At 50.4% G+C, this 16,579-nt stretch overlaps 1 protein-coding gene across 1 annotated transcript in view; it reads left to right on the top strand.

Annotated features, from left to right (window-relative positions):
• Positions 1-375: 375 nt before the first annotated feature.
• The window catches only part of FSTL4 (follistatin like 4), a 217,302-nt gene continuing 201,098 nt past the window's right edge, over positions 376-16,579 (top strand). Inside the window, exons 1-2 of the mRNA XM_032593837.1 lie at positions 376-436; positions 645-893. Coding sequence (XP_032449728.1) covers positions 376-436; positions 645-893 — 310 coding nt within the window. The remainder of the gene's footprint in view (positions 437-644; positions 894-16,579) is intronic.

Genomic DNA, 16,579 nt, shown 5'->3' with positions numbered 1-16,579 from the left:
GTGATGTGTATCCTAGAGAACCACATTCTCCTTAGAGAGAAAGGTCAACCTCCAGCCTCTCTGCCTTGGCTGCCCCCCATCCCGAACACTTAGAGTAGCACTTTCTCCTTTCTTACTCCACGCTGACTCCCTAGCCTCTGCAATAGCTCCCCAGTGCCTAACATACCTGACCAAACTTCCATGGCTTGGTATTCTATGTCTCCCAAAATCACACCTTGGCATCCTTCCCCTCCCCACCCCACCCCTGTACAAAACTCCTCCTCACATCAGGTCTGTCCCTGCCCTGTGGTTATGGGAGCTGTGACTCGAGCCTCTGCCTTTTGGCAAACCATCCTACTCTCAGTTGGCAGGATCCACTGGCACTTCGCTATCGCCATGTGGTCCCCTGTTGACTCTTCCCTCCCAGGGTGGGCAGGGGTGGTGCCTGAGATGCTAGGTGTGAGCCAGCCATAAAACCTGAATGCTGTACAGCAGGGTACTGCTCTTGGCATCCATGGCCACCTGCTGTCAGTAGGGCACAGACTGTTTTGGACACCCTGAGCCCCCAGGCCTTGGCTTCACTGGCAAATGCAACCACAAAGGAAGCCCATGACCCCCACCACTGAATGCTCACAGCTGACCCTCTGTGTCTGTGTGTTTGGCAGGACTTTCTGGCCACGACGAGCTGCCAGCATCCTGTGGGAAGAAGTTCTGCAGCCGTGGGAGCAGGTGCATGCTCAGCAGAGAGACGGGGGAGCCCGAATGCCAGTGCCTGGAGGCATGCAGGCCCAGCTACATGCCTGTGTGTGGTTCCGATGGGAGGTTTTATGAGAACCATTGTGAGCTCCACCGTGCTGCTTGCTTGCTGGGGAGGAAGATCGTCATCGTCCGCAGCAAGGACTGCTTCCTTAAAGGTAGGAGGATGCCTCCTTGCTCCTTTGCTTTTAGATTTGAGGATGGATCTTCTAATGCCCTTTTGACAAATGGCCTGGGTGCTGAGTCTGCAGGTTGAATGTGTAAAGGCAGGAGAAAAAGAGGAAGGCTGGAGCTTTAGCCAAAGGATAGCAGCAGCAGCATTTCGGCGATGCATGTTTTATGTGTGTCCACCTCCAGAGATCCCTGGCCTTTAGAGGGGGCTCCTTGGAGAACAGAATCTAGGCAGACCTTTGGGATAGGGCAGGGAGGGGAAGAGAATGCTCAGGAGAAAACCCAGCACGGGCCTACAGTGGAGACAGAAAATGGGCTGCTGAGTCTCCCTGGCATCCAGAGGGGAGAGACAGAGTTCTGGCCCCTCCCTACAGGCCCCCAGGCCACAGTGGTGTGACCAGGACATCAGGGCATTCTCAGCAGCAAAGCACAGGTCTGTTGACCTGAAGCAGCCACTACCAGTGCTGCCTGCTGCCCCGTGAAGGGCCACTTTCCCACTTCCACGCGTGGGCTGTGGCAGCGGGAGCACGGGAGGGACGTGTCCTAGAACCGACAGTGCTCTGCTAGGTTGAGTTTCTCCTGTGATGGGAATAGTCTTGGACACTTTCATGGCTGTGCTTATGACGCTAATGCTGAGGTGCTTCAGAAATCATGAGGCACATTATGGAAATGAGGCCAAAATGAGTCCAGGAAAAATGTCCCTGGTCTGAAAGCTCTGCCCAGCCTCATGCCTGCTGATTCCCCAGCCCTGTGAGCACTAAAACACTTGACCACTTGCTCCAGCTTTATTGGCCATGTTGAATTTTATAGACTGATGTTCCGTTCTCCAGTTTCCAATATCACCCAAATTGCATCTTTCTAAAGGTTTTTATTTCTGCATCAGAGTGTGCCCAGCCTCCCTCACCATCGGTTATTCAAACAGCATTTCTCATGTCAGGCCAGGGAAAAACCACCACCGTGAAACCTGCCTCGGTGAGGGATGATGGGGGAGAGCTGGAGAGGATGGGGGCTGCTGGTGCAAGCAGATTAGGGCTCAGTTCTGCTTCATGCTGATTGAATTTATCCACCGAATCCTTCTGATTCATTGAGGTTTTATACAGATTTTGTGAATGCCTACCTACTGAACAGCAGTGCCCACAAGCTCCCAGAGAGACTTGGGGCAGCCCGGCTCTGCCACTTTCCAGCTGTGTGATCTTGGGCACATCACTCCGCTTCTCTGGGCCTTTCCCTTTGCTGTAAAACGGGGCTTATTGGCAGTACAACTTGCTCTGTGGAGAAAAGTAAATGAGATGCCACACAGAAACCACCTAACATGTGGCAGGCACGTCGCAAGTGTTGTGTATTAATGACACCTGTACTCATCTTTAATCTAACGTGGCCTCAGATGTAGAGCAGGGAGGAGAGGAGATCATGCAGGGACCACAGAGGCAGGAACAAGGGCCCTGCCTAGCAGGTATGGGGCCTCCATGGCTTGCTGGTGGGTGGAATTGGGGAGTAAGGTGCTGAGGGTCAGGTCCTGTGAGATCCTGGAGATGCCTAACTGGAACCAGGACTCCCCTTTTTGCACCTACCGCGGTGGGTCTGGATCCCATGGAGGAGCCTTCTCTGCTTCCTGCTCAGGTCAGCTCAAGTCCTAGGCACTGGGAAGGCCAGCCCGACTCTTTCCTCCAGCATTCCCACAGGGAGTGCCCAGCAAACAGTGAGGACCTATTCACCGACCACAGGGCCTTGGCAGGGATGGGAAGCAGGCCAGCCCTAGGGAGGGAGCTTTGGGTGAGCACCTCTCCACCTTCACCAGAGCCATGGTTCCAACGGGGAGCAGGAAGAAACAGAGTGACAGAGGGCTGGGGGGTAGGGTCTTAGAAGAAAGGAGAGGGGGTAAAGGACACTATAGTACAACCCCACCTCAAGAGAGCAGAATATGTAATGGCATCTTCAGCCCCACCGATGACAATTTGTCTTTTGTCCCTAATTTCTGGGGAGTTATTGATAGAGGAAACTGAAAAACACCTTCTTTTTTTCATGCAAACAAAAATTCTAAATTCATCCATGTTCCATTCTCTTTTTCTACCAGTCTTTACAAAAAGAAGTTCTGACTTCATTTCCCAGTTTGATTTGCGCCCCAGAGTCTCTCTTAGGACGCTCCTTGTGGGGCCGGAGTGTGGAGAGAAAGGGGAACGTGGTGGTGGGTTCCAAGGGGCCTCAGTTTAGAGCGCACCCTCCGCGGCCAGGCCCTTGTGCCCTTGGTGGGGTGGGAGGTGGGGAGGGGAGTGGGTGGGGGTAGGTTCTCCTGAGCACTGCATGGGTACCATGGCCCTTGTGCCCTGCAGGGGAGGAGAGGCGATATTCTAAGCCCCATTTTCAAGAAAACTTGTGGTATCACATTCCGGTTGCTATGGCAATAGAATTCCTTGTGAATGTGAAATGAAATATAACATCATTTTAGAGATCATTAGCATTTGAGAAAAGCAAAACTGAACTCAAAAGCATCGCTTCAGCTCATATTTGTAGCTTTTGATACCAGCTTTCTGGACATCCCAGGCAGGGTCTCTGTCGCCAAAAATCAGGGGGACAGTGGGATATAGGATGTCCTCTCTCTTTCTTCTGGTGGCAAAATCAGAGTCACATTTGTCGTCAGCCCCAAATACCACCAGAGAACACCAAGATAGCGGGTGGAATTCTCTGTAACTTTAACTTCTTTAGACTTTGTGTTTTAAAAGTTACCTTGTGACATGGTATTGTGTACCCGTTGGCACTTTTAAAATTATTTTTCTGTCTCGGATTTGAATGTATGCTGTATCTCTCGTATTCTTCCAGAAGACAAGCTTGCCTTTCAGCCGTCACTCACTACACCAGGGTTGTATTATCCCAGATGATACAGTGTCATAGTTGGGCAGTTTTCCAAACAAACCATGAAATTATGGAAGAAAGAAGCCTGTTAGGGCTATAGTTTTAAATGGATCTTGAGATTCCTCATCCCGTATGGTGTTTTAGGTGCATTTTGGTGCTTCAGAGGAGAGTTCCCAGGCTCGTGAAATCGGAGGAAATGATTTCCATTTTTAACCCAAAATTTAAACATACATTTAAAAACTTTTAATTTTTAAATTTAAAAATGTAACCAAAAATTTTAACCAAACATATAAACATGTGTAAATTTAAACAGGGTCACTAACAAATCCTTAAGTGTTACTACACAACAGGGCCATAAAAACCCACCCTTTTGTTGCAAGGCACAGCAGATAGGTCGTGCTGCCAAAGGACTTCCTTCTTCTTTTCTTCTTCTTGTTGCGTTATTGCTGTTACTTTGAATGTTGTTGCCTTAGGAACTTAAATTAGGTCTCACTACCTCGAGGCCGTTTCCATACTTTTTGCAAGTCTTTTCTGTCCCGCCAGGGAGAGCTACTCACATTCCCACATGGGGGGCCCAGCCTTTGGTCTCACTCTGTTGGAGCAGGCCCCTGCAGCCAGGGACGTGCTAAGGCCTGAGCAAGAGCATGGTGACAGCATCCCAGGGAGGCCCAGGCTGGGGGGCAGTGTGGCACAGGCTCAAAGGTACTGGCCTGAGATCAGTCATGGGGCCATACCACACCTCGCTGGACGAGGCAGGTGAGCTCTCTGTGCCTCACTTACCGCATCTGTCAAACGTGAATGCCCGTAGCACCTACCTCACACCGTGCCGTGAGCAAGAAAGCAGCAGTGCCTGACCCATAGTGCGCTCTCTTCTCTAAGCAGCGTCAGGATGATGGGGATGCTGTTGCAAACTTCAGGATACAATTGAGGGGCTGGTGCCGCCCTCGTGCAGCGCTGTGTATGAGCTGAGAGCTCCAGGAGGTGGGTGCTTCTGTGAATGAGGAGAGAGATCATTGGTTCTCCATATTTATTTAATGAGTGGCTAGAATTTGATCTCCAAACATCCACACTAAACTCAGCTTCTCCAGCTGCCTTGCTGTTCTAGAAAGAAATGTAATGAAACCTTTAAGTTCACCTAGAGAGTTAGAGATGCAAAAGAAGATCCAATAGTCCCTGATTCTGGGTCTAGAGGAAGTTTCTGGAAAGGCTTTTGGGAACTGCCGGCTGAGGGTGAGAAGGGGCACGTCTAGGGAAGAGACAGTGAGGTGCGTCTCCAAGGGTGATTGAGGGCGTGAGGGCATCCTAGGGGTACAGGCAGGAGGGTACCTGTAGACTGAGAGAAGAGGAAGGGACTGAAATGCAGATCCTGGGGAGCACAGGTCCACACCGGATAAAGGCAGGCACGTGAGGAAGGTGCACTGAGAAAGGCCCTCACACCAGGCCAGGCAGTTTGCGCCCAAGCGGACTGCGTGTCTGTTGAGCCAGTCCAACTTGCCCATTCCCCAGACGGGGATGCTGAGGCCCAGAGAGGGCCGGGGTTACGTGGGCTCTGCCTTACCTCTGCAGCCCGCCCTTCAGAAGCGCCCACAGCTTCTGCACCGTTTGTCCCAGCAAGGCACGTTCACAGCACATGCACTTGCTTTATCCTTTTCCCCGAGAGACCTCCTGGTGCAGAGGTGGAGGGCTCAGGAGCCTTGGTCCATGGGGAAGGCCTGGGTGCTACTGGACTGAGGCCTACTGCCCAGGTTATCAAGAAGCCCAGGTGGGAGCTGCCCCAGGAAAGCTGGTTCAGTCATGCCAAACTCGTGGGGCCTCTGACATCACAGCACCAGACCACTCTCTCCCCTGAGAAGAAGGGTTAGGAACTCAGGATCACCCAGAGGCTGCTGGAAGGAGCCCCAGGACAAACCAGCAAAGCCTCTAACCCCAACCTGAAGGCCCTTCCTGGCTTTTTGGCACTGGCCTCCACTTTCTCTCCAAAGCCTCTTTCCTGTTTCCAATTTCTTCAAGTTGCACTTCCACTCCTGGCCCCACCCACATTGTGCCCAGAGGCCGCCGCTGCTCCTCCAACCCTGCAGAGCAATCTCCGTGCACCCAGTGCCCTTCCTGGCCTTCGCTTTGAGCTCCACACAGGAGAGTGTGGCCATTCCCTACCAAGCCACCCAGCTTCACAGGCGTTATCGAGTGTCTCCTGGGTGCCAGGCTGTGCTGGACCTGAGGACACCCGTATGATCAGGACTCCAGGTCTGACCTTGTGGAATTGACAGCCGAAAGAAGGGTCCACCTCCAGTCCCCAGCATTCTCGGGGCCAGTATATGGGGGCTGCTCTAGCCAGAGACCCCCCCTAAGACATCAAGGACAAGTAGGGATCTTCATGGACTGTCCCCTGTTTCGGAGCCTCCCCCGTAGATTCTGCCCTCACCAGTGCAAGCACCTGGGGGTGACTGAGCTGCAGGTTCACTGTGGCCCTTCCCCAGGGCAGCGGCCGTTGGAGCTCAGTCATCCGTTTCTCCTATCTGCTTCCACCATCAAGAAACACAACTTCACACAAACGAGTATGTTCTCGGGAGATTTCCTCTAGGTTTTATGCAAGAAAACGACTTGGTGTGTGCACCCCACAAATGTGCAAGAATGTTATCAGTGCAGCATGTGCTGTGTGCTTCACAGAACCGCTGTGCTTTCGATGAATTAATTACATTCCAGTAATTAAAAATTGCTAATAAGTTACTGAGCTGAGAAAGTCTCGCACCGCGTGGATTTCACTTATGGAAACAAGCCGCAGCCTCTGAGGCCCTCGCACTGTTTCCTGCCCTTTCCTGACACCCCGCCCTCATATGTCCACCCCCTCCTCGGTCACCTCGGCCAGCTCTGGGTGTCTCCTCCTATCCCGGCCTCCCTCTAGGCACCAGTTCATGTTCCCCCTCCTCCCTTCTCTCCCACTCACCCAAGATGCTCCCCTCACTGGGTGGGTGCCTCCACTGCCCCAGCTCCCCCACACTGTGCCCGGCAGGGTCCACACCGACTCCCATCCCCATTAAGATCAGCATGTCCTAGACGCCACGTCCAGATGGCACTTTCCAGGCCTGCTCTTACTGCGTCCGTCCCGCAGTGGCATCAGTGTTCAGGTGGCCCCAACTCTTGCTCCTGCCATTCCCAGCAGGCTCCTGCCCCCCACACTAGCTTTCCACATGTGGGTTCTCTGTGCGCCCCCCTCAGTGCTCTCCTCTTTCCTTTTCACCCCCTCACTGTTCTTGCCATGCCTCCCATGCCAGTAAGACCCAGCTGTATCTTCACCCCTGACCTCTCCTCCACATTTCACCTCCAGTTCAGTGCATCCTGAATGAACTCCCCACCCCTCTCTGCTCCCTCCGTCCCTGACATTCCCATTCCTCACAGAGCATCTCTCTCAGTGATAGCGACAACCTCTTCACTTTCCAGGGGACTGGACCCCAAGAGACTGCTGCCTCCTTGCAGCTGAATCCCCACACCATAAAACCCCACCAAGCTTACTTCTTTATAATTTCTCTTTTTATGTTGTTTATTTATTTTGAGAGAGAGGGAGTGGGGGAGGGGCAGAGAGAGAGGCAGAGAAAGAATCCCAACCAGGCTCCACACTATCATCACAGAGCCTGACGTGGGGCTTAATCCCACAAACTGCGAGATCGTGACCCGAGCTGAGATCCAGAGTCAGGTGTTTAACCGACTGAGCCACGCAGGTACCCCAACTTCTCTATAATTTCTTAGCTCTGCCCCTTAGTCTCTACCTCTTCTGCCTCCACACATACCTATCCCCGCCTGCACAACCTCTGGCATCCCCTAGCTGTTCTCCCAGCTCCTAGCCACCTCCTTCTTCTTGCCCACCTTCTATATGGCTTTAAAAGTGAGCTTTCCAAGAGGTGACTTTGACCATGGCCCTCCCCTACCTTCACCTTTCCATCCATTCATTTAGCAAACATACACCCCTTGTGAGTCAGGTGTATTCCAGGCACTGGGGATACAGTAGTGCACAAAATGCACATGATTCCTGCCCTGATGGCACAAGTGGTCTCTTGTCCTAAGAGCTGAAGAGTTTCAAGCCATAACAAGTGCTCTGGAGGAGAATAAAGCATGCACAGGGATTGGTGAGAGCTTCTAATATGAGAAGAGACATCTGAGCAGATCTCTGAAGGAAATTGGGAGGTTAGGGAGTGAGCTCTTTGAAAATCTGGGGGAAGAGGTGGCCAGTGCAAAGACCCTGAGGCGAGAGCTCACCCAGCATATTTGGGGATCAACAAGGAGGCCAGGGTAACTGGAGCAGAGTGAGGAAGACAAGAGAGATCTAAGCGGAAGTTGGAGGAGCCTCATTGGCCATTAGAAGCCTAAGCTCTTAACCGCTGTTCTCTGTTTCCTTTCTCATTATTTTGCCATATCCACTAGTGGGTGGCCTGGAGGGCACCGTCCTGTTCACCACCACCCTGGAAAGCTGTGTGGTTTGTGCTGTGGCTGGAAGAGACAACCTGCCCAGGGGCTGCCAAACATCTCCAAGTTCCTTCTTTACCTGAGTTAAACCCATGGGGCCTGAGGATTTCCTGTGAGTCCCAAGCTGACCAAGGTGCCATCAGAACTTCTTCCAAGAGTTGAGGCCTCCCTCTCTTGTAACTTCTTGTCAGCCTGCCCATCTTCCCACTCTACTGAGTATCCTTATGAGTGAGGAAATATGATTTATACTTTTAGCCCTAGCACTTGGAGATGTTCCATTCATTTTTTTTGGATGAACACACAAATTGATGATTATGTGTTAAATAGGATATATGCAATCTCTTAGAGGTCCCCAAGTGAGAGAATGGGAAGCCCCATTAGAGGCCTTCTGTGCCGTATGCATCAGAGGATCCCAGCAAAGGAAAAGCTGGATTTATTTACATGCCCAAAGACAGGTTGGATTCTCTGTGGTGGGGGGTGGAGCATCAAGAGTGTTGAAGGAACACAAGGAAAGAAGGGCACAGAAGGAGGCAGAGGAGGGGGTGACATGGAACCTCCTGTTCCCCCAAGCTTCTCTCCAGCAGGCTTCTTGGGGAAGGCCTTGCATAGAGAGAAGAGGTGCCTTTGGCTCTCTAGCTGCTTAGAACCACGTAATGGAGCCCATGGCCAACACTGGGAAGGCTCTGGATGATGATCAGGAGTCAAATGTTTAATTACTGGAGCAAGAAGAAGTTGATTTGGGACTTCTTTAAGGGTCTCGCCTATTGCGCCTTCAATTAAGATCAAGACCCTGTGTAGCAGCCGCTAAATGACACTGCATATTGAATCTCTGTGCTCAAGCAGTTTATCTAATTATCTGTGTGACAAACTCAGCAGCTGTCACACCAGCCACAACTCAAATATGTTGACTCTGGGCCCCCCGGCTGCAAGTGTTTTCTGCTTACTAACAGGCTGAAGGGAAGGGCTTATGCGCTGTTCTGTGCATGTGGAATCCCTTTCAGGTTCTTCTCTTGCCCAATGATGGAATTTGCTGAGGGAGCCAGTGCTGGGGAGGATGGTGTAGGAGTTGAGCAGAGGCCTGGGGTCAGTCCCTCTCAGTTCTCAACCTTCCCTGCCTCCCCCCTAGCCCCTGCAGCTGTCATGCACGTCCAGCTTCTCTGCCTGCTCTTCTGAAGAGGGAGGCATTGGCCCAAATCGGACCATTTTTTTTCTCCACAGAGAGGGAAGAGCATTTACCATTGTATCACATTAACTGAAATAAATCAAGGGGTTGGGGGGCAGGTGCACACAGTGACCCAGGAAGAGGTAGGTGACTGCTGATCTCCATCAGCACAGAATGTGTGCATGAATGCAACCCCTTAGAGGTCCCCAAGCGAGAGAATGGGAATCACGTCACTGAATGCATGCCCACACCAATGACCCAACACTCCGGTGGAGTTGAGTCCTCAGCCAGGAGAGCCAAGGGATGTAGCTACAGAAAGCTGAGGCCCAGCCCTCTGACACATCCTGGGGCTGGGGAGCCACCCATGGTTCCTATTGCGGGTGGACTGGTGCCCAGCCCTTTGCCAGATGTCACGGGAGAGCCGTGTCTAGAACACTAACGAGGGTAGCTAGTGAAGGAAGACAGAGCTTCGCAATGACAGCGTTTGGGCACCTTTGTCCTAGTAAGTCCTGTCCTGTGCCTCTCTTCTTCTCGTGTTCTCTTCTGCTTTGAAGCATTTTGATCGCTCATTAATGAAGGTAATCACAATGAAACTACTTTGGAAAAGCTTCTCTAAATGAAACTAGTAAAATTGCTTTGCTTGCGGGAAATTAAAATTACCAGACACGATGAACTCTGCCCACTTATTAGAAGCAGGGGGTCAGAACGGTGCCTTTCTCTTTGTAGCTGAAGGAGGGGTGCATCCAGTGACCTGGGAGGCACATCTGTCTACTTGTCTTCCTTAGGGAACTTCTGTTTCCTCCTCTACTGCTTGTCTTTCAGTCCGTTCCCACCCATTTTTAAAAATTAATTTAGCGCTTATTTATTTTTGAGAAAGAGAGAGATACAGAGCATGAGTGGTGGAGAGGCCAAGAGACAGGGAGACACAGAATCCGAAGCAGGCTCCAGGCTCTGAGCTGTCAGCACAGAGCCTGATGTGGGGCTCAAACCCACAAACCATGAGGTCATGATCTGAGCTGAAGTCGGACGCTCAACCAACTGAGCCACAGGCACCCCATTCCCACCCATTTTGATTGCAGAGGTGTGACCAGCAGACCTGGTCCCCAGTGGCCCAGCACGTGCCTCTGTAAGCCCAAGCCTGCCCACTCATTCTGCTGACCATGCTATGTGGCTCACCCAGTGATTCATGTTTCCATTGAAATATAACAAACCGAGGTCTTTTTCGTGGGGTTTTACAAAGCACTTCGCTTATACCCAGTTCTGTGTGCACCCTTGTAGCCTAGCCTGTCCCCTTCTGAGCCTATCCAGGGATTTCAGGAAGCCTAAATGAGAGGCACATGGGGGAAGGTATGGTGTGTCTGGTAGCTGAATCTTTCCTGATGGGGGTGGTGATCAGGAAAACGGGATGTGAGGAAGAGGTCTGTTCAAAGCTGTAGAAGGAGGAATACACCAGAGTGAGGAAAATAATTGAAAGGGGAAATGCCAGGACACGGGGCAGCAGCAGGCACAGTAGCCAGAAGGATCAGCAACACATCGTCCCAGTTACATGCAGAGTTTGTTAGTTGTCCTTTCCACTCAAAACTCCAGACTTTCAAGGGAGTCTCTCTCTCAACTGTTTAGCCACAAGTGCTGGTTACAGGGAAGTGGTGACCAGCCCCCAGTCCCCCAGTGCCGACACTTTGCAGCAATGACCGTGAACAACCTGGGCAGTCTTTCCAAAGCTGAGGCAAGAGGGAAGGGAGGTGAAGCTGGACAGACCTGCCTGAACAAGAACGAAAGAGAACACAGGAGAGGAATAGCTCTCTCAGGATGCAAGGAAAGGGAAGTTATTACAAAAAACAAAACAAAACAAAAGCCCAGGAGACAGCGACTGTGTTCTCTCAATTCAAGAAAACATGAACCCTGAAATGGGATGAAAAATGGGGTTATAAATTGGCTGAGCCACAGCCAAAAATGAAATGGAAGCTGGAGGAGGTAAGGGAAGACTATATGGCATCTGGAATGCTGGAGCTGAAGCGCCCCTATGTTTCATGCAGTGAAGGGGAGGATTAACAATGCAGAAATCAAACAGTTGTTCCCCACAGGGAGAGCACAAACTTGAAAACCTCTCTCAGAATGCATAGAAAAAGGAAAGAAAAAAATAAAGAATAATAATAATAATAATGTGAGAAAAGATGATAGATAGGTAGGGCAGGGATAAAAGTTTAGCTCTTGGTCATCGGTCATCTTAAAGACCCCAGAGCAAATCAAAGGGACACAGTAAGTGAGGAAAGATTGTTTTTTAAATTGCCCTGAGCCAAAAGATTCCTAAAATAAGCCCAAATGAAACTGCTAAAATTTCAGGATTTCAAAAAATTTTTCAAAGATATTTGAAGTGATCCGGCAGAGAGAAAAAGCTGGTCTTCTATAAATGAAAAAAGAAAACCAACTGGTCTTAGGCTTTTCTGCAACATTAAGAAGCAAGAAGGCAATGGAGAACATCTGTAGAGTTATGAGGTGATAATTCTACACTCTTCAAATAATGATCTCTGTGTGGAAAGAACAGAAAGGATTCTCTGATGGGCAGAGGCTCAGATAACATACCACCCATGTATTCTTGGCTGGAAAAAAACATACTGAGAGATGAATCCCCAATAATCTAGGGACAAATCAAATTTGGGAAAGAGGAAAGTCATGGTACTCACAGCCTAGAGGTGACTCCTCACATGAAAAGTTGTCTAAATGGTTGTTTCAAACATGGTTACCCAAAATGGCAAAGAGAAAAGAAGTTAAATGCAGCTAATTTCTTTGACTCCCTTGTGGAGACTTCAACAGATCCTGCATAATTCTTGCCTTAGTGTGTTAAAAAGCATACATCAGCTCAACTAGGAAATTTTCCATTAACTCCATCCTTCTTGCCTGGAACGAACCCAGTGCTGGCCCCAAACAAGTGTCCCAGGTTGTTGCCAGCCACACCTGGGAGCCTTTGTTCCTCTGCCTTTGCTATTTTGTCCAGAGACTGTGGGTAGGATCAGCCTTGAGTGAGGTGACCTACCCTAAGATTGGGCCTCCCGTGCCTTCATCATGGTGGGTGAAGTGTGCCCCCCACTTCCAGGAAGCTTTCTTGGGTTTGTAACTGGAATAGAAGAAAACTCCAACATGTTATAGGGTGTCCTCCTCGAGCAGCGATGCTCTTACTAATGGCACATGTCACTGTGCCAGTGATGTGGCCTGGACTGTTGATTCTGAGGTCCTGATTGAAATATGTGGTTGCTTGACAAGCAAGGACTGGATAAGAGCTGAGCCACATTGACAGAAAAAGGCCAAGAAGGCAAAAGGTCTGCCTGTTGGTAGGTAGAAGTAGAGATTGGACCCCTAAGACAGGCGGGGCTACCATGATGTAGCCATGCACAGGAGCAAGGGAGAGGCAATCAGGGTGGGGTCACGATTATGGTGGCCACCATTCATTGAGTGCCTGCCAGTCTGCTAGCCCATACCAGATGCTTTATGGGCATTAACTCCTATAATTCTCTCAGTTGGCATTTCACTCAGGGGCAAAGAGAGGCCAAATAACTTGCCCAGTTACCGAGCTGCTAAATGAGACCTGTGACCTGCCTTCCTCTGTCACTGTGAGCCAGCGGCCCCTCCCGCAGGTGGAAGGGCCTCTCTGGGGGGCAGAGGGCTTGATGTGAAGTTGGCAGTATGCGAGAGACTCGGCCAACAAGGTGTGGGGGAGGGCAGCAGCAGGTGGAAAGACTTAATGCAGCTTCACTGTTAGCGGCTGCGCTCCTTCCTCCTCTCCTCACACTCGCCACATGCGACTACCAGAAAATGCGTGTGTAAAAGTGATCTTCCCTTAAAAGGAAAAGGATAGAATGCCGCTTTCCCACAGACATCAAAGACTGTCATGGCCAGTCCTTTTAATGAAGCGAATCATATTCACACACATTCAGTCTGTAAACCCCAGTGACCGGCACCACGTGGATGTGGGAGGTGACCACCCCACAAAGGGAGTGCCCACTCCCCACCAAGGGACAGGCGGGGACAGGCAACCTGCCATGCTTCCTGATTGCTCCATTCTGTGTCTCTACCTCCATTTCTGTTCCTTCTTACTAGTGTCCCCACCCCATCCCCTGCCGCATTTTAGCTGCACAAAGACCTTATTTACACGCCAGGCTTGTCTCAAGAAACACTCCTCACAATTTTAAAGGAACAAACGTTCCATTTTAAAAAGTCTTGTGGATCTCAGGGCAAAACCTTAGTGGGTTTCAGGAAGACCTAATGAAGAGAGGGATCTCTAAAAAAGGCGGACAAGGCCCACGGCAGGGAAATGGGGTTTCTCTCCTATGAGAAATGCCAGCAGGAGAGCACACACTAATTTAGAGAAACAGTTAACAGGAAGCAAGACGCACCCTTGAACGAGTCTGTCTAGAAGGTTGGGGAAAAAATAACCCCCACGCAGGGGCACCTCCAGGCTTCCTTTGGGTATAGCTTCACAGGGACTCAGTTGGCTACGATTATAATTTAGTATTTGCAGCATTTATTGTGATGTTATGCATGTCACCCTTTTTCAGAGACCAGAGATCAGATGGGAACAGAGAATAGGGTAAGAACTCATGTTAAACACCCATGCTAGAGGCGCCTGGGTGGCTCAGTCAGTTAAGCGTCCAACTTCAGCTCAGGTCATGATCTCGCAGTTTGTAAGTTCAAATCCCACTTCGGGCTCTGTGCTCACAGCTCACAGCCTGCTTCGGATTCTGTGTCTCCCTCTCTCTGCCCCTCCCCTGCTTGTGCTCTGTCTCTCTCTGCCTCTCAGAAATAAACACTAAAAAAAAAAAAAAAAAAAAGCCCATGCTACCTGCCAGGCCCAGTGCTGGGTACTGTATACACTGGATCCCATTCAGTCGTACGGCAGCCTTTCAGAACAAGGACTTTTATTATCCCACCATGGCAGAGGTGGACACCAAGATCAGAGAGGTTTAGCGACTTGCCCAGGAACAAGAAGGGGAGAGCTGTCACTCACATTCACGCCTGCCTTATTTAACATGTGCTCTTTGCTTCTCCTGCTCTGTTACATCTCTCGTGTGTATCATGATTTGTATAATTAATAGATGAAAGCAAGCCTTGGAAATCATCTGATTGTGAAAGCGCTCCATGATTGTTGTTCAGCAGTCTGGCAGATTGTGTCTGTGTTCACATTTCTTTTATGAAGGCAACTTTTTTGTACGTGCAGCTAATGGTCACCTTGCTTTTGGCCACTCTTGCCTCAACAAAAGAATGGTGATGTTTTCTGGAAACCTTTGTTCTTTTGTTGCCTTTGCTCATTCTATGCCACGCCTTCTAAGTAAAAAAGGCGAGAGACCTCACAGTAAGCAGCACCTGGTCTCCGTGTTGGTCGGGCTTGGCTGGGAACGGTGTGTGGCTCACCTCAGAGGAGCCAGGGGACAGATAGTCTCACCCCATGACCGGTTGGGTTCTGGGGGGTCTGGGAGCCTTGTGGGGCAGCCCAAAAGGGGAGCCCTAGAGAAAGGGCTCAGACTGGTGTGATCGGGGACAGGGCCTCTCAGTCAGGAACCCGTGAGCCAACACCAAGGTATGTCCTGATACCCTCTACCTGTTTGTTCACATTCCCAGGGCAAGTAAAGTGGAGGTCCTGTCCTCAGCATTTTGTGCGTCAGGGTTATGTTTCAGGATTTGTTAGGAAAACCTGGGATTCTTATGTCTGGGCTATTCATAACTTGGCCAGTTTTAACAGAGCTTTTCATTTATTTGGGAAATACCACTGAGCACCTACTGTGTGCCAGTCTTATTTCAGGGGCTGGGGATTCAAGAAGAGTGTGATGTGGTCCCTACCCTTGGGAAGCTCATAAAGAGCTTGTAAGGAGAGGGAGCATGTAAACCAGGGTGATGAGTCCATTACAGAAGGAACCAGGGAGGCCTCCTGGGGGAGGCACCATCCTGGCTGAGTATTAAATGATAAGTAGAATGGGTTAGGCAAAGAGTAAGGGGAAGGGCCTTCTGGACCAAGGGTTAGGGTATGAATCCTAAATGGGGAGCCCAAGCCAACAACTTCTTTGCCCAACATGGAGCTTGAGGCAGGGAAATTCAGCAAGAGCTGAGTTTGAGAAGGATCTTTGGCCAAACCAGGGCTAGACCTCGAAAGTCAGGTTATGGAGCACAGGCTCTGTCCTGTGGGCAGGACTCTAGGGTTTGCAACAGTCTGGCTGGTCTTTACAAAGATCACACAGTGTCGCCAGCATGGGAGTGGCTAGTGGTGGTGTAACCCTGGGGTCAGGGAGCCCAGCAAGGAGGTGTTCCAGGCATTCAGCAGAGAGATATGGAAGCCAGAACTAGGGGAGTGGACAAAGTTGAAAACTATTCAGGAAGAGTAAATTTGACAGGATAAGGGACTGACTGGGAAGGAGGAAAGGGAGGAGGATGGGGTCAGGGGATGTCCAGGCTCCTGGTCTGGATGGATATGGGTGCCTTTCTCACTGAGGTGGAGACCCAGGAATGAGAGTCTACAGGTTGGTGGGAAAAGTTAGGATTTGCCCTCGATTTTAGAGGTGAGGGTCCGAGGCTCTGTGGGACATCTGGTAGAGAGGAGTTAGCTTTGTCTAAAGAGCCTATACCTCTAGACCCCAGACATTCCTACCTAAAGAGGTTTTCAAATACTTTGGTTTGGCAACTCAGCCCTGCCTCCTACCCCTGTTGTATGAGTAAGGGTTCTCCAGAAAAGCAGAACCAGTAGGGGAAGGGGGTGTGTATTCTGTGTAAGGAGATTTATTATAAGGATTGGCTCACGTGCTAATGTTGGCTAGGAAGTCCTAAATCTGCAGGTAGGCCAGCAGGCTGAAGACCCAGGAGGGACCAATGTTCCTGTTTGAGTCTGGAGACCATCTACTGGAGAATTCTTAGTTGAGGGAGGATTGGTTTTTTTGTTCTATTCAGACCTAAAACTGCCCAGATGAGGCCCACCCGTATCCTGGAAGGCAGTCTGCTTTATTCAGAGTCCACCCACTTAGATGTTAATTGCATCTAAAACGCTATCACATAAAACACCCAGAATAATATTTGAGCACATATCTAGGCACTGGTGGCCTAGCAGGTTGACACCTCCTTACCCCAGGATTGCTCTGAATGCCTTGCTTAGTCCTCGGCCAGGCCCCGTCTAACTCCGCTTTGTCAGGGGGCTCCCACTCCTACCCCATCTAGAGGGCAGGA

Source organism: Lynx canadensis, chromosome A1 (assembly GCF_007474595.2).
Source record: "Lynx canadensis isolate LIC74 chromosome A1, mLynCan4.pri.v2, whole genome shotgun sequence".
Lineage (NCBI taxonomy): Eukaryota > Metazoa > Chordata > Mammalia > Carnivora > Felidae > Lynx > Lynx canadensis.
Note: the sequence above shows the minus strand (reverse complement) of the source record. Positions and strands in the feature narration are given on the sequence as shown.